Genomic DNA, 22,717 nt, shown 5'->3' with positions numbered 1-22,717 from the left:
ATCAGTGTAAAAAAAAAATCATTAACTGATAAAAATTATATATTATCCAACAAATAGTTAACAGGAACAGACGAATCTCGACTCAGTAGAGGTAATCAAAGAAGTAGTTAAGTAACATACTTGAAAGTTAAAACAAATGTTCTGATTTGTTGCGGACTCAATGTTACTACTTCGTTTACATTGATGTCATCAATCGGCTTCAAACCTTCATCCTCTCTGAAACTAATATTCTGGGTACCATACGCTTCATTGAAGTTTTTCACAAAGTTCTCATTTTTATCCCACTGCAGTGGCACCCAGTCTTTCAACCACATATTCGCAGCTAAAGTCGTTTCGTTAGCGCTTAAAATTTCCATCCCTTCGAAGAGATTATTAAGAACGACTCTTTTAATACCAGATTTTACAACATCAGATTTCTCTAAATAATTCTCCAGTCTCAACAAAATGGTGCCTGTGTTCCATTTCTCAATTGTCAAAACATGGACTCCCAAAGGCAGTTTAGTTTTTACAGCGCTAAATTCATTTTTCTCTTTGATCCATGCACTTTTCGTGTTTATACCGTACGGAGATTTCTTCGAGACAAAAACGGTAGGTCTCAATTCGATTTCTTTGGAGAATTTCTTCTCGAATATTCTATTCGGTTTGTAATCAGATTTTGTGATGTACAAGTAATGTTTGCCTCTGACAATCAAGCCTTTTTCACTCTCGGTTTCGTTAAGTAATGCCTGTATGCCACTATCGTCGGTAAATATTTGCCGATTCAGCATTAGATCTATTTGACCATCGTTCATTGAACTCCCGCCTTGTGCTCTATCGTTGAAGACGGAGAATCGTATGTTTTTCTTTATATCTTCTATGTAAATTTTTGATGTGACCGGATATAGATTTCCTGGAATAGTAAAATCTTGATTTAATGTGTTTCTGGGATCTTTTTTAATAGGTGAGAATGAGATGGTAACTCTGCCTGCGTTATCGGTACACGCTGACCGGACGCCAGTAAAAGATAATAGGTGAGAATGAATGCAGGTCAGCCTATCGTGAAGAATTCCACGAGAATTCACCAGGTTTTCAGGGAAACCGTATGGAGGTCGACCTGATAGGGTATTTTGCTAGCAATGGAACTATTAAACCCCATTACTAACAATCTCTTTCCTCTCATGTTTGTGGGATTGATGATAAAATAATTTTATGTATATCTATTTTAACAATGATACAAACAATGGTGTGAAAAGCGCAATATATCGGTGACTTTACTGGGTTTTGCGACTCGAGATCTTTTCAGCATTAGGGGTAACGGAGCGGGGTATGTTCCTGCAGATGATGGAAGCGGTGTAAGTATCACTTGCGATAAGACTCTTCTGATACCAAGCTTACGGTTCACCATATGCTTAATTGCCACCATTGTTGTAATAAAATACGGATTTCGGCCTCCCAAGACACAGCAGTGTCCCAGTCTTTTCCGCAACTGCAGTATCCCCACCTTTCCTTTCCCACACAACTCCTTTATTCCTCTTATTTACCAATTTTCTTTACGCATTTTCAACATTTTGTTCCCTTTTTCCTTAATCCTTTCCTCTATACCGTAGATGGTGGAAACCACTAACAAATGCATTCCCAAAGAGGGTTGAGGTCAGGCAGGCGGCCGGTCGTAAAACTAAGCCAAATCTTTTTGTAATATGGATAAAAACATATTACGTCGACCACAAATAATAATTGTGATAAGGGTAGGAAGAGGATGGTAATAAAATATGAACACTAATCACCAGCCACAGGATCCTGATTCCCCAACACGAAGGATGCTCTGGTATTCCTTATCCTCTTCACAGTCTGTCTCCCGTTGGAATCCGTGTAGAAAACGCCTCTGTTGTCCAGATCAGTGGAGTATCTTATGAATACGTCTTTGCCTGGAATTTAACACTTAGATGCAATCGAAAACGATAGGAGACGTTGATTCTTGGTCGGGCATCTGTAGAATACTTATTTATTTATCTGTATTTAATTATAATAATTACTTAACAATTATATATGTATATATGAATTTAAATATTTTCGGCTATTTATAATATTCTGTCTAGTTTTCTTCTATTTGTAAATTGTCCTATATTGTATACCCCTTTCAGACCTGAACGATACGGGCGTGAGTTGTAACTTTATAAAATTCTAAAACCGCGCGCAATTCATTTTTACGCACGAAACTGAAATAACATGATAGTGAGATTCTAAACCAGCCAACAAGAAATCATTTTAGCAGTTAGGTGGTCCAGTAGTCTCGTGCAAGATGGCTTGGCTCCAAAACACGAAAATATATTTAATCTGAAAGAAAAAAAATCTTGGGTCTGAAAGGGATACTGTGATGGCCGTGTAATCCTGGCATAGAATAAGCCAAAACTGACGCTGCTGCCTATTCCTTGACCATTAAATTCCCTTAGTCGTCTCTTACGCCACCCACGGGAAAGGAAGGGGAGGCTCATGATCGCATTATTTCCCATCTCCTATAAACCACAAAATATGAAACACAGAAGTTTAAAAGTAAATGTTCTTGATGGATTTTCATATTGAACTTACCAATTTCATCTTTACATGGTATAGGCCCCACGATCCATTCTAATTCGATGTATGGCGTTCGTCTATACAGTCTAAGAGCAAAAGAGGTATAATCTGAATACTGCATATGCAGCTCTTGTAGTAAACCATTTTTGTATGCTTTCATCTCTAGATAGTCTTCAATAAGTTTCGGTTTAGGGTCCATAGCTCTGAATATGTAAGCACCGGGCCTTTTCTTGTCCGTTCCCATTCTGTCCGGGTCGTCTGATGCGTAGAAATAGAATTTTATGTCGAGAGACATGTTGACTCCGTTCAGTAACTCGACCAGTTCGATCCGGCCTCGATTGTCCATATTTACTTTTATAAACTGAAAGTTTTGGTCAATATTGAATATTTCTGATAAGAAACACTTTTAAATTGCCATGATCTAAATAAAAATTCAGGATAAATGAAGAGCGAAGAACACACTTTAGCTTATCCTAGTGTCAATATCATCATATCGGCTTCTAACTGTCCACTGCTGAACATAAATCTCCCCCTTGGGGGGTTTTACCAGTGATTACCATGCTTAGCAGGCGGATTGGCACCCGCAGTTAGTCTTTGGAGATATTTTAAGAAGAATGGTGCAGCCTAAGTCTCGTCCTCCCTTTGTCACCTCTTACGACAGTCACGGGAAAGAAAGGAAAGGCCTGTTCTATGCCGGGACCACATGGTACCATAGTGTGGCAACATTCAATTACCTATAATTAATATCGAATAACCAATTACGCATGTAAAGAAACAAAATTTACTTCTTTTATGTTTTTTCCTTTTCTTGTATATGGATTTTTTATCTCTTTTTAAAGTGTATGTCTGCCTATGCCGTATCGAGGCGCGCAGTCACAACCACTCACGACTAAGGGTCCTAAACTGGTCCCGAAACTAGTCGAGTTTTCCCGATAATAATTACACGTAAGTTAAACCGGTAGTCATTACATTTAAAAAGTTATAAACGTATTTAAAGTAATTATAGTTATTAAAACAAGACTGGATGCCAAGTGTATGGTAGATTTTATGGTAAATTACAATACAATAACCCATAACTGCTCTCGACACTGATATCGCCATTCATGCCGTGATATGACAAGTCGCAGTACACAGCAATGCCATAGCCATATCTCGCCCTTCGCGCCGGATTACGGCGCACAAGCGAGCTACTTGGCAGCAGGGCCTCCAGACAAGTGGTAAGCGAATTCGTCGATGGAAAAGACATCGCTAGCGAGTCCGTGAGTTGGAATGATTGAAAGGAATGAATCACCCGGCGTTGCTATCTCATTTTGTCTCACGGACTCGCTAGCGATGTCGATTCTATCGACGAATTCGCTTGCCACTTGTCTAGAGGTCCAGGAATAGTTGAGACAATGCATATTTGTATCAATAAAGATAATTATAATACACAAATTCTGATATAGAAAAAGAATTTTCCAATAAAAAAAATAAGAAGGTACATATTTAAAGAAGCAATAACTTACTCTGTTCCTTATAAAATTATCTTTCACCTCAACATATTGGGATCCTCTCCAAATTTTTTCTTTCGGATCTTCAAATTCTTCATTATCAGGTGTTATTGTTTCCGTTTCTCTATTTTCATGAACTTCCTTACCTCCATATTTAGAAGGAGGCGTTCTTGTCACAGTGTAGTTGTAAGCGCCGTTTCTTGTTGTAAATTTATCAGTAGGTGTTGTTACAGTACTGTATTCGTTCAAATTGTCATCCACTGTTGTCTCTTCTGTAAACATTTTCGTCGCTTCATCGGTTATTTCAACATTTACTGCTTGTTTAGTTGCAGAAACATTATCCATTGCATCACGTGCTTCTACTCCTTCTGTTTTTGGTTCAACATTATTGCTAGTATCTTTACTTTGATTTGTTACTTTAGCAATATATTTATCGTTTTCATTTACTTCTTTTAATTGCGTATTTGAAACTGTCGTTGTACTCGTGTCGTACACGTTTAATTCTGTCCTTAATCTTGGTTTATTCTCAATATAAAAGTCGTAATTATTATCATATTTAGAACTATTTCTCTCATGTTTTATGTCATAATTATTAAAGTTTTTATATATATTTTTTTCGGTTGTATTATTTACGATAGTGTCATCGAAATATTCATCGTTATTGTCTCCTTTAATCTCTTCATATCCATTATCTTTATGATTAGCAAAATCACTAAATGCATTTGTTTGTCCTTTGTAATATTTTTTGCCGTTGTCTCTACTAATTTTCTTGGTAATCGATCGTTTGGGTCTGGACCAGCCTAGTTCACGGTCTCTCACGTAATAGGAGCGGTAGCCCATCGGTGGGAGGTCTTCAGCGATAAATACCAGTTCGTATCGACCTTTGGATTTCCTGTATGGTATTTGAGTCACTGGTTCCGGTATTGGTATCAGCGCGCATCGAATTTTCTCACCTGAACGAGACAGAAAAATTAATCGTATACCCAAATTCAGTTTTAAAATTTGGAATTATATATATATATATATATATATATATATATATATATATATATATATATATATATATATATATATATATATATATATATATATACAAGTATTTTATATTAGCTTTAATAGGCAATGTTTTGAATTATAAATGTTTTTTAGGGATTTATAATCTTTCAATAATATATAGCACAATAGGCATGTAATATGGATGCCGATCCGATATCTATATATTGGGTTCCTCTGGACTTTGATGGCGGGAAAAAGGTCATCAGCCATTTCGATATCGCCAATGTCGGTCGGATATCTATTTTAGAATATATTAAAAGTCTGTTATATGTTTCTAGAATTATGAAGTGTTTAAAAGTGGTCTGAACATACCGTCCGGATTGTAAACCACGTAGTCCCTCCTGTATGTTGGTAAACGCACCGGTATTGTGACAGGCCAAGCCAGGGGATTGTATATAACTACCTGGAAGACAATAATCCTTTATGATATAGAAATATAAATCTTTTTTTAACACAACCAAATTATTTTTTTTATAACTACTAGTGGGAATGAAAACAGGGATGAATTCATCAGGAATTAACCATTATGCAGAACCGCTATACTAGTTCCATTGTTAGCAATATTGTTATCAATATACCTGACAGGTCGACCTCCACGTGCTTCCCCCTGGAAACCATCGTGCTAAATTCCAGGTGTATTTGTCACGATGGGTTAATTGATCTGCTCTTTCATCCTCACCTATCATTCCTCACTGGTTTCCCACCAGCGTATACCGATAGCGCAGGCGGGGTTACCATTCCGTTTTCATCCATTAAAAAAAAACAACCACTATTTAGAAAGAACTTCCAGTTTCGACTGCGGTCGGCCATTGGTGACGTGGCAAGCTGACGTCCTCGGTCATACCCGGGAGTTCGCGTCTCTGATGACGCAGATGGGCTTCGATGGACACTTCCTGAGCCTCATCAGTTATGACGACGAGCTGGCACGCATGAGGAGGAATGCGCTGGAGTTTGTTTGGAGCTAAATTACAGATAAAATTTGGACTGTCCAAACAATACTTGGTACCTGTAGAACAAAGGTAGTTTTTTTATGGGATGATAATGGAATGGTAACCTTGCTTACGCTATCGGTATACGCTGGCGGGGCACCAGTGGGGGATGATAGCTGATGAAGATAGGGATATGACTGGTGTTACCCAAGTGGATGAAAGCAGGTCGACATCGACAACCTTTACGAAAAGAGCATATTTCTTTTTAGAAGGCCGGCATCCATGCAAGTCTTTTTGTTGCCATGCGTTGCTATTCCTGAGTCCTCAGAAATAGCAACGCATGGGGGGTATAATGGGCGAAACAATATACTCTGTTATGTCCATGGTACTGCTCATGTCTATAGGCGGCGGTTACCACTTTCCACGTTACCATCGGGCCGTCAGCTTGTTTGCCATTCTAAGTTGTATATAAAAAAAAAGTGGCTCTGGTGTTTCGGGTGATCAGAGGCGGCGGTAGTCACTTACCATCAGTTTTAAAAAAAATCTTTTTACAGTATTAGCATGTATAAAAAGCACTTACGAAGTATTGTTCACCGTGAGTGTTGAAACAGCAGGAGATGTTGAAGGAACACCTGTAGTACACAGTAGATGTGGGGCTGCCTCGCAGTTTGCTGTAAATTTATAAAAAAAAAAATAATCATTTATTGTTATTCGTTTAAACTTTAATGCATTACCAGAGGGAGACTTTGTACAAAAGTTGTTTGCTTGACCACCTCTGTCCCATTCGTGTTTCAACCGTGAAGCAGTTGTGTTTGCATGGCTGTGTTTCGGTTTGAAGTGTGCGATATGGCAGTGAATTTACAGGGTACAGAGGAATAACACCTGAGTCCTCAGGAATGGCAACGCATGGGGGATATCATGGGCGAAACAGTATACTCTGTTATGTCCACGGTACTGCTCATGTCTATAGGCGACGGTTACCACTTTCCATCAGGTGGGCTGTCAGCTTGTTTGCCATTGTTATGCGAATGACAGCACTGGGGATGCCCATTATACGGGTACGGTATCGGTACTGCGCGGTTTCAGAGATGTTTCCTCCCACGAACACTCAGGTTGTGGAATGAGCTCCCTGCCGAGGTTTTCCCAAGAGACTACAGCATGGGGTTCTTCAAAAGGGGGTAAAGAGGTTTCTTCAGGGTCGGCAACGCACGCGTAGTACCTCTGGTATTGCAGTGTTCATAGGCTACGGTAACCACTTACTATCAGGTGGGCCGTATGCTTGTTTGCCACCTCAGTGGTATAAAAAAAAGTTAGGCTTTAGAGGTGTTTTAAAAAGAACGCTGCTGCCCATTCCTCGCCCTCCCTTAGTCGCCTCTTACGACACCCACCGGAAAGGAAGGGATGGCCTATTCTACGCCGGGACCACACAGCCAACTTATATACATGATAATACATTGAAATACCAACAAAGTCGGGCGGCTCGAATTATTGATTATCAGCGCCTTACTGTCCGACTTGACCCACTGAAAATGCGCCGAGATGTTGCATCTCTGTGCATCTTCTACCGAATTTATCATGGGGAGTGTTCTGAGGAATTGTTCGGATTGATACCTGCTGCTGATTTTCACCACCGTACAACCCGCTACAAACTAAAGTTTCATCCCAATCATCTGGACGAGTGGCGGTCTTCCACCGTGCGTTTTTCAAGGCACTTTCTTCCACGCACAACCACTCTTTGAAATCAACTTCCAGCGGCAGTATTTCCGAACCGATACGACAACATAACCTTCAAGAAAAGACACGGCAGCACACCTGCAATGCCGCTGGTGTTGTGCGTGATCATGGGTGGCGGTAGTCATTTACCATCAGGTGAGCCGCATGCCGCTGTGTTGTTAAAAAAAAGTAACGATAAAGACGAAATGGTGATGATGATGATGATGGAAGTAGAAGAAAGTAGTCTTATTATTTAGAAGAACACTCACTTGAAAGCACTTCTGATCAAGCCGGTTGCTTGCTGCGTTCCAACATACATTTTTTGTGTGTAATAATTTTTAACATGCGCTCGCATCTCTCCTGTTATTATGTTGTGGTCTTGAAACACGCCTGGAATAATGTAATATTAATAAATAGTACATTACTGCAGCGGCCAGCAACTGAGACATTGATGGACGAACGTGCTAATGTGGGCCGAGGCACACATACGTGAGTCTCGTGAGAGTGAGGGGGGAAAGGGATTGTTAGTAATGGAGTTTGATAGCCCCATTGCTAGCAATATACCGTATTAGGTCGACCTCCACGTGGTTCCCCCTGGAAACCATCGTAAATAATTCTTGTTGAATTTGTGACGATGGGCTAACTGACCTACTTCATCCTCACCTATCATCCTTCACTGGTGCACCGCCGGTGTATACCGATAGCGCGGGTGGGGTTATCATTCCATTATCATCCATTAAAAAGAAACCGTTTACCACCAGACAGGCTGTGTGCTTGTTTGCCGCTTTCGTGGTATAAAAAAAAAGAAAACAGCGCTCACCGTTTATCCAGTCATATTGCTCAAGGAACTTGTCATTGTTCCCGAGCTGGGCCGTCACTTGCAACTGTTTTACTGTCTGTGAATAAATAAATTCAAATTCAAATTCAAAAATCATTTATTCATGTAGGACATTTTAGCCGCTTATGAACGTCAAATTTGTACATTATAATTTTATATTTACCCTACCGTCCAGTTCGGTATATAGATCCAATTGAGAAGAACTGGCAAGAAACTCAATTGAATTACTTTTTTTTTTAGAGCCAGTTTATTTACAATGTATATTTATATAGGTGTCTATGTCTAACATTAAATGAAAATTCAGTGCATGAACAACTATTGCCATGCACACTCGTCATTCAAGTAATCGTTTAGTGAGTAATAGGCTTTGCTCAGTAAATATGATTTAACAGATGTTTTGAATTTATTTAAGGGTAATTCCAACATATCCTTTGGTATCTTATTGTAAATTTTTATACCTATTCCCATAAAAGACCTATTAACTTTTTCTAAACGATACTTGGGGACAGCAAGTTTGTCTTTAAATCTAGTATTAATATTATGAATATTGCTGTTTTTTGGAAATAAGTCAAGATTTTTATGAACATATAGAATATTTGAATATATAAATTGAGAAGCAACGGTGAGAATATTTGCCTCTTTGAATTTCTCTCTTAATGAGTCACGACTCTTCATACAGTAGATCGCTCGAACGGCACGTTTTTGTAATATGAATATATTCTTAATATCTGCCGCTTTTCCCCATAGTAATATTCCATAAGAGAGTAAACTATGAAAATAACTAAAATAGACTAATCTAGCAGTATCAGTATCAGTGTACTGTCTAACTTTACGCACGGCAAAAGCTGCTGAACTTAGTTTCGCTGCAAGGCTTTGAATTTGTGCACCCCATTGTGTTTTATTATCTAGTGTGATTCCTAGAAAGACAGTAGAGTCTATGAATTCGAGAGATTCGTCATTTAATTTAATATTGCAATTAGTATTAAAACTTTTAGATAGAGAGAAATTAACACATTTTGTTTTTTTAGCGTTTAACATAAGATTGTTAGTTGTAAACCAGTGCAGGAGACGCCGCAAAGCACTATTTACATCGTCATAATTATTAGTCATTCTATTAACTTTAAAAATCAATGAAGTATCGTCTGCAAACAATACTATGCCGCATCTATCCTGCATGGCATATGGGAGATCATTAATGTAAACTAGGAATAAAAATGGACCGAGAATAGATCCTTGAGGTACACCCATTTGCACAAGTGACCCGTCAGACGTAGCGTTGCTAATCTTCACTTTCTGTATTCTATCAGATAGATAAGATTTTATTAAATTTAAAGCATTGTCTTTGACGCCATAAAAAGCAAGTTTTTTTAGCAATGTATTATGATCAACGCAATCAAAAGCCTTAGAAAGGTCACAAAAAACACCTATCACATCCATTTTAGTTTCCCATGCAGCAAATACGTGTCTAAGCAACTCTGCACCTGCGTCTGTAGTTGAACGACCTTTGGAAAAACCGAATTGACTATTGTGGATTAAATTATTTAAATTGAAATAACTGACAAGTTGCATAAGGATTATTTTTTCAAAAATTTTACTGAGTGCTGGGAGTATGGATATAGGTCTATAATTTATTGGGTCACTCCTATCTCCAGATTTAAAAAGCGGTATGATTTTACTAATTTTCATTATGTTAGGAAATTTACCTTCATCTATACATTTATTGAAAATAAAAGCAAGAGAGGGCGCAATAATTTCCATTATACTATCCAGTATTTTAACAGACATACCCCATAGATCCTCTGTTTTTTTATTATTAAGTTGTTTGAATATTTTCATTATTTCTACTGATGATGTATGTCTAAAGTTAAATACAGCTGATGACTTGCTAACATTGTCTGTTAGTAAAGTTTCAGCAGCAGACGGGGAAGATTTTAGAGCCTGTGTCGTAATTAATGGAATATTAGTAAAATAAGATTCGAATGTATGCGCGACCTCTGTGTCGGAATTTACCAATTTGTTATTAATATTTAAAGCTATTTTGCTATTTTGAAAATTAACTTTTCCAGTTTCGCTATTTATTACTTTCCAAGTGGCTTTTATTTTATCTTTAGATTTAGTTATTATTTAATAGATAGATAGACACTCTTTATTGTTTCCTCCAAAAGATTACAATAGTAAACTTATTATAAATATAAACAATTACAAGAAATAATCACAGTGAGAAAACAATGGGCGACCTTATCGCTAAGAGCGATCTCTTGCAGGCAACCTTTGGATGGAGAGGAGTAATTATAAACAGTTTGGTGGGAGGCACGAGGAAAAATTTGATAATTAAAAGAAAAATATATAAAGATTGACAAAAACCGACTTTAAATGGGGCAAGAACAGTTATATTATTTTATATACTAAATTATTTTATTATAATTTCAGCCATTAACTCTCCACTGCTGGACGTAAGCCTTCCCCATAAGGAGAGCTTTGACAGTAGTTGTCACGCTTGGTAAGTGGATTAGCAACGGTATTTAGGCTTTTACAGATGCTTTAAGAGGGACGCTACTACCCATTTTTTTTTAACGTCTAAAAAATACTTTATGCAGACCCATGCACCTTGTGCGAGGTGAATGGGTACTGTGGGAATCCCCCCGTAAGGTGGAGGTGTACCCACCAAAAACCAGACAATATACCTTCGAGGTGCCATATGTCGGAGACATGGGTTCGCTTTCGCACTCACCACATCTTTTTTTTTATTTTATTTTTTTATACAACTTAGAATGGCAAACAAGCTGACGGCCCACCTGATGGAAACTAGTAACCGTCGCCTATACACATGAGCAGTACCGTGGACATAACAGAGTATACTGTTTCGTCCATGATACCCCCATGCGTTGCCATTCCTGAGGACTCAGGTGTTATTCCTCTGTACCCTGTAAATTCACGCCATATCCCACCCTTCAAATCGAAACACAGCCATGCAAACACAACTGCTTCACGGTAGAAACACGAATGGAACAGAGGTGGGCAAGCAATCGACTTTTATACAAAGTCTTCCTCTGGATGTCATGTCATATATTATATACCTGTAAATAAAGGTGCCCTTCTCGAGTCATGAACTTGATGGTGGGTCGCGACGTGTACGAACCAGTAGCATATGTGGCCGAGTCGTACGCGTATGGTAGAAAGTCGTCTTGCTTGCTCGGGAGCTGGGGACTGTGGGTACATCTCTGTTAGTTCATTGGCATATGTAAGCGAGGGAGGGAGGGGGGGGATGTAAATAACGACCTCCGAGACGCTGCAGTGGATTTATTGTATTGGGAAGTGAGGATTTCGATTCTTTGTTGGACCAATTTAGAAAATATACTATTTTTTCATCCAGGTATGTAAATGTAGATCAGAAGATCATGCAGACGAAGTCGCGGGCAAAATCTAGTATTGATACGAGTGTATAGGAAACAGAAATATTTAAGATGATCAATCAATTCTAAGGTTGCCTGTAAGAGATCGCTGTTTAGCAATAAGGCCGCCCATTGTTGCCTCTCTACCTTGCTTTTATGTACTTAAGTTTAAGAAATTAAACATTAATTTTGTTTAGGTGCATGTATATGTGTATATATGTATGTATATATTTATATATACATGTGTAGTGTGTATTATTCTTTGTGTATACATATCTTGTGTGTTTATACAAATGTACGCAGATCGTATGACTGCCTATATTTATTTTTTAAAATTACATCCAATTCACATGAAAAGGTTTGCTGGAAGAAATCTCTTATTTTTTTTTTAATGGGAGATAATGGAATGGTAACCCCTGGCGGGGCACCAGTGAGGGATGATAGGTGAGGATGAAGCAGGCCAGTTAGCCCATCGTGACGAATTCAACAAGAATTGTTCACGATGGTTTCCAGGGGGAACCACGTGGAGGTCGACCTGACAGGATATATTGCTAGTAATGGGGCTATTTGACCCCATTACTAAGAGTCCCTTTCCCCCCAGAAATCTCTTATTAGAGATAAGCTCGCCTCTGTACGTTACGTTTAAAAATATTATGTTTAGTGTACAATAAAGAATGAAAAAAATAATTTATTTCATTTGCTTTTTTATAATATATGGGAAAAATAACCATATGGCTCATTTGCTGGTGAGCAATTACCGTCGCCCAAGTTTTTTTTTGAAGGCGAGAATTATTTTTTACAACACAGGGGGGCAAACGAGCATGCGGCTCACCTGACTGTAAGTGACTACCGCCGCCCATGGTCACCCTTAACACCAGCGGCATTGCAGGTGTGCTGCCGGCCTTTTAAAAAGGAATATGCTCTTTTCTTGAAGGTTATGTTGTCGTATCGGTTCGGAAATACTGCTGCTGGAAGTTGATACCAAAGAGTGGTTGTGCGTGGGAGAGAGTGCCTTGAAAAACGCACGGTGGAGGACCGCCACCCGTCCAGATGGTTGGGATGAAATTTTAGTTTATGGCGGGTTGTACGGTGGTGAAGGCTGATAGATGAGAATGAAAACAGGCCAGTTAGCCCATCATGATGAATTCATCGGGAATTAACCATGATAGTTTCCAGAGGGAACCGCTAGGAGGTGGACCTGGTTGGGTATATTGCTAGCAATGGGATTCTCAGTTTCCATTACTAACAATCCCTTTCCACCCAGAGGAACTGCAGATGTGTTGCCGGCCTTTTAGAGAGGAATATGCTCTTTTCTTAAAGATTTCAATGTCGTATCTATTCGGAAACACTGTTGGTGGGAGAGATCACCTAGTTTGGAATTGGTGTGACTGTATAGCATTTATTATAGTAACTTACTAAGCGTCATGCACGGCTTTCAAGTAGCAAGCGGGGGTCGAGTAAAACACGTTCAGCCTGGCGCCATTCAAGGTATAGTTGTTGGCGTGACTGCAAGCAAAATAAAAAAAAAATATTGAAATAATGTTACATTAAGAGTATATTCTAGTCTTTTTTAATTATTATATATATATATATTATAGATTATCATCATCATAATCATCATCTTCCTACCCTTATCCCAATCATTTGCGGTCGGCGTAATATGATTTTGTCCATATTACAAAAAGACTTGGTTTTTAGTTTTACGACCGGCCGCCTGCTTGACGTCAACCCTCTTTGTGTATTCTGTTGGGTATACTCTCTCTATTATATTATAGATTATATTATAAGATAATAATAATACATTTAATAAAACTAATACATTTCACAGTACCACAAAAAAAAATAATGATGAGTCCCATTCATGATTCGTACCCGACCCAAAGGTCCACATGACACTTGCGGCATTTCCGCATTGAATCGCCAGAGGTATCCTTTGAGCCAGATACGAACCGGAACGGCGATTATGGCCCCTATCCGCAATGCGCAGACTCGACTCTCTTATAAAGGATTTTGCTTCCTTTTTTTAAAATTATTATTGTAATTTAACATCGTTCATCACGTTGCACTGTCAATTATATTTTCCCTTATTTCTGTCTACGGTCGACTGGTAGATAACGCCATATTGTGTTAAGTCCGCCATTTACATTATCTAGGTGTATTAATATATAACGCAACATACTCAATTAACTTGTCAATGTTGGCGAACCAGACGCTCGCGTCGAAGTACCCGAGGCGTTGCCCCATCATCACCATGATATTGTTGGTGCTGTAATACGGCGCTTGACGATGGAGGACACTCCGGAAGAATTCGTTTGTCTAGAAAGCAATCGGCTGTTTAGAACAAGTTTATATATTTTTTGTCATTTTGTGAACCGTTAAGCCTTCTTTACATAATGGTGGAAATTTCCATCATAACATTGAATGCTTAAAAATTATATAAAAGAACAAGTTTACTTTAAATTGATCGTGTCTGGATACCTTTTTAATGTCCATTGCAGAAAAAAAAAAAACATAGCTGTCAAATTTATTTCTGTAACCATTTTTCCTTTAATTTTGAACATGAATTATATCACTGTGATTTATTTCACCGATAAAAAAAAATCATGCAAAGAAGGGTTAACTGTCCACTGCTGAACATAAGCCTCTCTCTTGGAGAGTTTTGCCAGTAGTTGCTATGCTTGGCATGCGGGTTAGCAACAGCAGTTAAGCCTCGGAGATGTTTTAACTGGGACGCTGCTGTCTATCCCTTGCCCTTCCTTAGTCGCCTCTTACGACACCCACGGGAAAGGAAGGGGTGGACTATTTTATTCCAGGATCACATGGCATAAGCAAGATTTATGTACAATAACAATTTATAGAAAATAATATATATATATATAAAAGATATTACATGAGCAGCAATGAGCAAAATTGTAGAGATAAAAAAAAATTAATACCAAAAATGTGTTTTTGTTTAAATGCAGCGAGATGTATAGATGAAGGTACAAGAGGATACGTGGTATAAAAACGAGGTGTGGTGGAATTTACAACAATGAGGTATGATGCTACTGTCTATGTCCACTGTCTTTTTTTGATAAGTTGGTAAACTCACTCTCTCGTCAATATTCTTGAAGAGACTATCCGAGGTGACAATCAGTGGATCATTACACAACCCTCCGAAACAGAACCCTGGGGGAGACCAGTAGCCGTCAAACAGTTTGTGAGTGAAGATGTCCGATTCCGCACCTGGAAGTAATAGATACCACTATAACGTAAGCGCCCTCTGCTGGCAAGAGTTTCTAGATCGTCTTCGTCATAGGAAAGGTCTTTGGCGTGGTTGAATGGACTCAAAGTAATGTGACGGTATTATATATATATATATATATATATATATATATATATATATATATATATATATATATATATATATATATATATATATATATATGACATATTGTCCAAATTTTGTCTGCTCCTTACCTAAATCATCGCTTCCCCTCCAAACAAATTCCAGCGCATTCCTCCTCATGCGTGCCAGCTCGTCGTCATAGCTGATGGGGCTCACGAAGTGTCCATCGAAGCCCATCTGCGCCATCAGAGACGCGAACTCCCGGGTATGACCGAAGACGTCAGCTTGCCACGTCACCAATGGTCGACCGCAGTCCAAAAACGTAGCGTTAATCTTCCTACATAAAAAGAAATCAAGTGTGTTCAATAACGTTATAAAAAATATGTTTTAAACAGTATTCCGCCATTTTGTGGATGCGGCCATTTTAAAATGATGTCATTTATTTTACTTTATCGTTACCCACTCTTCAATTTCTTTCATTTGATACCCATATTAACAGTGTTTACTCTTTATTGTTACCTCCATAAAATTACAACTTATTATACATACATACACCGTCCGCCATCTTGTGGTTGCGGCCATTTTTTTTTATATTATTTTAAGGGCTTTTACCTTTTTCAGGTATATCAGTCCTATTGTACCCTGAACTGATTTCTCAAACAGAACTTTATCTACTTTCCCTAGACGCGGAAAGAGAAGAATTAATGGGCATCAATAATTTACAGAGATGTATTTTGGAATTTGTTGAAAACAACCGTAAAATTGACGTCAGATAAATTGATTCATCGTGACGAACTCATTAAGTAGAGGGGGGGGGGGGGGAAAGAATTCCACGCGGTTCCCTGAAAACTATCAGGTTAATTCTTGTGAATTCGTCACGATGCGGTAACTGCCTTACATTCTCACCTATCATCTATCACTGGTGCCTCGCCAGTGTATACCGATAGCGCAGACGGGGTTACTATTTCATTTTCACTACAAAAAAAAAACAAAACAAAACTCATTAAGTATTAACCATAATATTTTCCAAAAGCAAAGATGTGGACTTCAAACTGTCAATGTATATTGTTAGCAATAGAGCTATTAGACCTCATTAGGGAGCGTTCAAATAATACGGAACGCAATTTTTTTTTTAAATTAAGGTATTCCCCAAAAATTGGGAGATTTATAATTAAGTAGTTTTTTTATTTAAATAAAAAAAAATACGTAACACGTTCTTCGAATTCTCCTCCCTCCCCTATAACGCAATATTTTATAAGACCTTTCCTCCTTCCAAATTGCATTATTAATACTTGACTTACTAACAATTCATTCCCCCCCTCCCTGATCTAAGATGTGCCTCTGTAGCCTGTGATTTCAAATGCAGAGTAAGGAATAAGTGCCAACCTGAGGCTGTATGTGAAGTGGTCGACGATGGCGTGGTAGCTGGTGGTGGCCTCATCACTCATGCTCCAGCCGCCGCCGACGAAGTGCAGCCGACCCTGGCGGAGCAGCTCGTACACCATGCGGCGGACTGTATATTATTTTAATTGGTAGATAGAATGGTAAACAAGTTAACGGCCCACCTGATGGTAGATAACCGGGGGGAAAGGGATTGTTAGCAATGGAGTTTGACAGCCTAATTGCTGGCAATGTACCCTATTAGATCGACCTCCGCGTGTTTCGGACGGTTCCGTGTGGAAACCGTCGTAAACAATTCTTGTTGAATTCGTCACGATGGGCTAACTGACCTGGTTCATCTTCACCTATCATCCTTCACTGGTGCTCCGCCGGTGTATACCGATAGCGCGGGTGGGGTTACCATTCCATTATCACTCACTAAGAAAAAAAATGGTAGATAACATTCATCATTGCTTCAGCCGTTAACTATTCAATGCAGAACATAGGCCTCTCCCATGAGGGGTATTTACCAGTAGTTGCTATACTTGGCAGGCAAATTGGCAACTAAAAAAAATATCATCACATCAGCCGTTGACTGCCCACTATTGAAGATGAACCTCCCCCTTGGGGTTTCGCCAATAGTTGCCACACTTGGCAGGCAGGTTGGCAACTAAGAATAATCATCATCATCATATTTACTCTTAACTGTCCACTGCTGAACATAGACCTCCCCATCTGGGGACTTGCTATTAGTTTTTACGTTTGGCAGGCGGATTGACAACCGCAGTTAGGCTTTAGAGATGTTTGAAGAGGGATGCCGCTGCCTATCCCTCGATTATGAAGTTCCCTTAGTCGTCTCTTACGACACTCACAGGAAAGGAAGAGATGGCCCATCCTGTGCCGGGAGTACATGGCGAGAGACACAGTATATTTATGTTTATATGATATTGATATTAAGAACTTAGCTAGATTATTATAACGTCAGTTTAGCTAACCCGTGCCATCTCTGTTCGCCCACCAGCGGAAGAAGTACGGCATATCCGAGAACGTAAACCTGGGGAATAAAATGTAAGAAGTAATTGTAAATATTTTTAATGCATAAAATGCAGATTGCATTTGGGAGTACTAAATTGTTTACGGAATAAACAGAGTTGAAACGAAATGAAATAAAATGAAATGAAATTGAACGAAATTTAATGAAATTTAATAAAATTGAATGAAATTAAATTGAATGAAATTTAATTAAATGGAATTAAATTGAATGAAATTTAATTAAATGGAATTAAATTTAATGAAATTGAATAAAATTGAATGAAATGAAATATTTCTTTGCTTTAAATAGACATTTAACATAATAAAAGGTTTGTGACAGAACTTTTTGGCATCTGTTTAATTGCTTTAAAATTTAATGCACGCAAATTTAATGTATTAATTAAATAAAGATACAAGAACAATGTTGGAAACTATTATATAAACTATGTATTAAGTAGTTAGTATTCGTTGCGTTACTGGGAACACAGAGTGGGCAGGAATTGTTAGTAAAGGGATCTAAGAGACCTATTGCTAGCAATGTACCCTGTAATCATCCGTGTCGATCTCCATGCAGTTCTAGCTGGAAACCAACGTGATTTATTTCTGGGAAATTGTACACTACAAAACTGACCTCTTTGTTGCCTCACTTACGTATACCGATAACGCAGGTGGGGTATTGTTCCATTACCATCTATTGGTAAAAAAAATGCAAATCGTTTTATAAATGACGGAGTTATGATTTATTTTATACAACTTAGACAAACACTTGGCAAACAAGCTGATGGCCCACCTGATGGGAAGTGGTAACCGTCGCCTGTAAACATGAGCAGTACCATGGACATAACAGAGTATACTGTTTCGCCCATGATACCCCCCATGCGTGCCATTCCTGAGGACTCAGGTGTTATTTCTTTGTACCCAGTACATTCACGCCATATCCCACCCTTCAAACCGAAACACAGCGTTGCAAACACAATTGCTTTACAGTTGAAACACGAATAGGATAGCCATACCCAAACAATCGACTTTTGTACAGTCTCCCTCTGATAAGTAACAAGCTTTAAAAAAGTACAAGCAAATTCAGAGCTTTTTCCTTTTCAACCGATTGCAAAGATGGAAGGTTTGAATTTAATTGTATTCTTTATGTTTGTTACCTCATAACTCTGTCAATAGCAAACAATTTTGGAAAATTTGATTTGAAAAATAATGTACAAAAGTCGTTTGCTTGACCACCTCTGTCCCATACGTGTTTCAACTGTGAAGCAGTTGTGTTTGCACGGCTGTGTTTCGGTTTGAACGGTGCGATATGGCAGTGAATTTACAGGGTACAGAGGAACAACACCCGAGTCCTCAGGAATGGCAACGCATAGGGGGTATCATGATCGAAACAGTACACTCTGTTATGTCCACGGTACTGCTCATGTCTATAAGTGACGGTTACCACTTTCCACCAGGTGGGCCGTCAGCTCGTTTGCCATTTTAAGTTGCATAAAAAATCAATTTTATGTACTTCTTTAATTATTTGAAGTCGATCTTCTCCATCCGTTGCCTGTACACGTAAATAGTACCGTCCCATAACCACGTGTATAGGTCACCACTCTCCATCAGGCGCACCGGCAGCTTGTAATTGGTAGCTAGCTGCTAGCTACCAATTGCAAGCTGTCGAACTAAAGCTAGGCACGAACTGCCGAACTGAAACTAGCACGAACTCACTTTCTCGTCTCCTTCGACCATAATTCCGTTATTGTGTAATCTAATATTCTTTTCATGTTGATTTGGCTCTTCTCGTAGAAGTCGTCGTCTAAAAACAAAAAAAAAACATCAGCATAATCGGACAAATCTTAATACCTCATAAAACCTTGCCTATCTTGTACAGCGATTAGTAAACCCTTTACCTACCGACTTGCGAAGCAATATCGCTGTTAAAAAGATAAAGTTTGAACACTCTACCAGAGGGAGACTTTGCACAAAAGTCATTTGCTTGGACACCTCTGTCCCATTCGTGTTTCTACCGTGAAGCAGTTGTGTTTGCATAGTTGTTTCAGATTGAAGGGTGGAGATATGGCAATGAATTTACAGGGTACAGAGGAATAACACCTGAGTCCTCAGGAATGGCAACGCATGGTGGGGTATCATGGGCGAAACAGTATACTCTGTTATGTCCACGGTACTGCTCATGTCTATAGGCGACGATTAGCACTTTCCATCAGGTGGGCCGTCAGCTTGTTTGCCATTCTAAGTTGTATAAAAAAAAATGTCCAATTCATTACAACTATTGTACAGTCCGCACATGCGGAAGAGAGGATCATTAAACGTTACATTTTTATTACAATAAGGTACATGAAATAATTTTAGTACTCTCTTGTTACCTCCTGTTTTAAACGAAACGTCGCTTAACAGATCGATAGCATCCCACTTGGGGATAATACATATAATAATAATAAATAATTGTTATGTGTAATGAAACGTGAATGAGCAAAAGTAATAGATATATATCTCTCTCTCTCTCGTCCCCTCTTTTCGCAAGCGCCGATCATGCCGTACGCGCTCTGTAAGTCTTTATAAAATACATACATTATAGATATACTCCTGTTGTTTTTACTTCAATAACCTGCTCCCAACATCAATAATTAAATAAATGTAAATACTCACAGCCAGTGTAATACTCGTAGAAGGTATGGGTGTACCCTAGTTCACCGTGAGTATGGGGGACAATGTGGACATTCAGTATATTGGGGTTAATTTTTGGACAACTCTGAAATAAAAGAAATATATATATGTAGTGATTATATAATTTAATATAAAGATTTTTTTTTTCTATAAAAAACAACTAGTGTATAATGCCTTTGATAGGGAGGAAAGGGATTGTTAGTAATGGAGACTGAGAATCCCATTGCTAGCAATATACCCAACCAGGTCCACCTCCTCGCGGTCCCCCCTGGAAACTATCATGGTTAATTCCTAAGTTCATCATGATGGGCTAACTGGCCTGTTTTCATTCTCATCTATCGCCCTTCACTGGTGTCCCGCCAGCGTATCCCGTTAGCGCAGGTGGGGTTACCATACCATTTTCACCTATAAAAAAAAACTGCCTTTGATATTGCGAACGGTCATAGCCCATGAGTAGGGGGGAAAGGGATTGTTAGTAATGGAGTCTAACTGACCCATTGCTAGTAATACATCCTATCAGGTTGACCTCCAAATAGAGACCACGTGGAGGTCAAAATCATCGTGTTGACTTTATCACGATGGGCTAACTAACCTACCTTTTCATTCTCACCTATCTTTCACTGGTGCCCCGCCAGCGAATACCGTTAACGCAGAATGGGTTACCATTCCATTGTCATCTAATAAAAAAAGCCCATGAGTTATTTATCATTTACCATCAGGCGGACAGTAATGGTTCATTTCCAACTTCAAATTCGAATTGCATGAAAATGCTTACCTCATATCCACAGGCTTCTCCCATATACTTCAATGGTGTTACCAAGTCTTGTGTGATGGTGTCCATGCAAGTTGCAGATGTGACCAATAAAATTGATAATACGCATAGCATTATAAGTTGTTACTTTATTACTTTTATTTGTAAATAATAAAAAAAAAAACTTAGGTTTTAAACGATCGGTATACAGAGTAAAATAGTTTTAAAAGCTTTTTTTTATTCAAATAATTGCAGACGGATTAAATTTTAACATTATTTTTATATTTCATTAAAAATACTATTTAAAAGTCTACAATAGTACATTTTGTTAATTTTATAATAGCATTTAATTAACTAGGTCGTCCAAATAAATAAACAATAAAAATTCATACATACATACGGGTAATTCTCATGAAATCTCGAAATTCCAGTCCTAGTAGTTTTTACAATAAACTTAACAGACTTAGTATTTTATTTTTTCAGAAAGAACATGATGAAGGCTAAAAATTTTGGTAATAACTTTGGAATCGTACGGGCATTTATGAGGAATAAAAAATATATAGTACATTGAAAATCATTCCCTCACTATGTCCCAAACTACAGATTAAAACATTGTATGAAGTTATTATAGAAAATTTCTCAAAAAATCTGTTTGTAATTATGGCTAGTCTCTTGTAAATACAACAACTTTTTAAAATTTCTCTGAATTTAAGATCATAAATCATCAACAAGTTCTCTAATGTTGACTCAACATGTGTCCCATGAAAAATAATCATTCCCTCATATCATTATCAACAGTCGATAAGTAGGTATATTTATGATGACTTCAATAACATTATCATTAGTTTTTGATAGTTGGTAGTACGGTCACTTGTTCGGAATGGTGAATTGACCTCACGCTTGCTAGAGTACTTGTTGGAAATAAATATCCATGAAATTTTGTAAAGATTATATTTTAAACAATCATTCCATCACAGTGTAGAATAAACAAGGTAATTAAAATATTTGAATTTTGATGAAGTAGTAAAGTATGTTTTTGGAGGTAGAAAGTGTAGAGAAAACAGTTAGATGGTAACAAGAGGTTATGTTGCGAGATTTTTTAGGTTATGGTTTATTTTGTCATTCCCTCGTCATCATTCCCTCATTTTGAATAAAAGTGAGGGAATGATGATTTATGAGGTAATTACTTTCAGACTGGATCAACTCGATTTTCGTACATGTTACTTCCGAATTTTTAAGTTAATATAACCTAGTAGAATTCTAAATGTATTTAAAAAATAAATGATACGATTTCATATGAGCAATGAATATAAACATCATTTCCTCACCTCAGTCATCATTCCCTCACATTTAAATATTTTAAGGGTTCATAAATTCGTTCAAAACTCATTTATTCTGGGGACCACGATATTTTTCACTCCTAATTACATGAATAATATAAATTTAAGAGAAAATGAAGATCAATTAATTCAAACAATTTTCATTAATTTATTAATAGGTAATTTCGGGATTTCATGAGAATTACCCATACATATCTGTCACGCCTGTCTCCCATTAGGGTAGACAGAAACAATGGAACGCCAAATGC

At 38.0% G+C, this 22,717-nt stretch overlaps 1 protein-coding gene across 1 annotated transcript; it reads right to left on the bottom strand.

Annotated features, from left to right (window-relative positions):
• Positions 1-21: 21 nt before the first annotated feature.
• On the bottom strand, positions 22-21,264 carry LOC113520469 (lysosomal alpha-mannosidase-like). Its single transcript, XM_052892194.1, is given in 18 exon segments — positions 22-889; positions 1,764-1,904; positions 2,566-2,911; positions 4,056-4,993; positions 5,409-5,499; positions 6,606-6,696; positions 8,008-8,128; positions 8,559-8,634; positions 11,654-11,783; positions 13,385-13,474; positions 14,148-14,284; positions 15,060-15,193; positions 15,428-15,633; positions 16,683-16,809; positions 17,672-17,730; positions 19,422-19,492; positions 20,320-20,463; positions 21,154-21,264. Coding segments are annotated over 18 exon segments (3,795 nt in total). The 3' UTR covers positions 22-107.
• Positions 21,265-22,717: the final 1,453 nt, after the last annotated feature.

Source organism: Galleria mellonella, unplaced genomic scaffold (genome assembly GCF_026898425.1).
Source record: "Galleria mellonella isolate WM207_F2 unplaced genomic scaffold, CSIRO_AGI_GalMel_v1 utg150, whole genome shotgun sequence".
Taxonomy (NCBI): Eukaryota; Metazoa; Arthropoda; class Insecta; order Lepidoptera; family Pyralidae; genus Galleria; species Galleria mellonella.
This window is presented reverse-complemented; position numbering and strand designations above follow the sequence as displayed.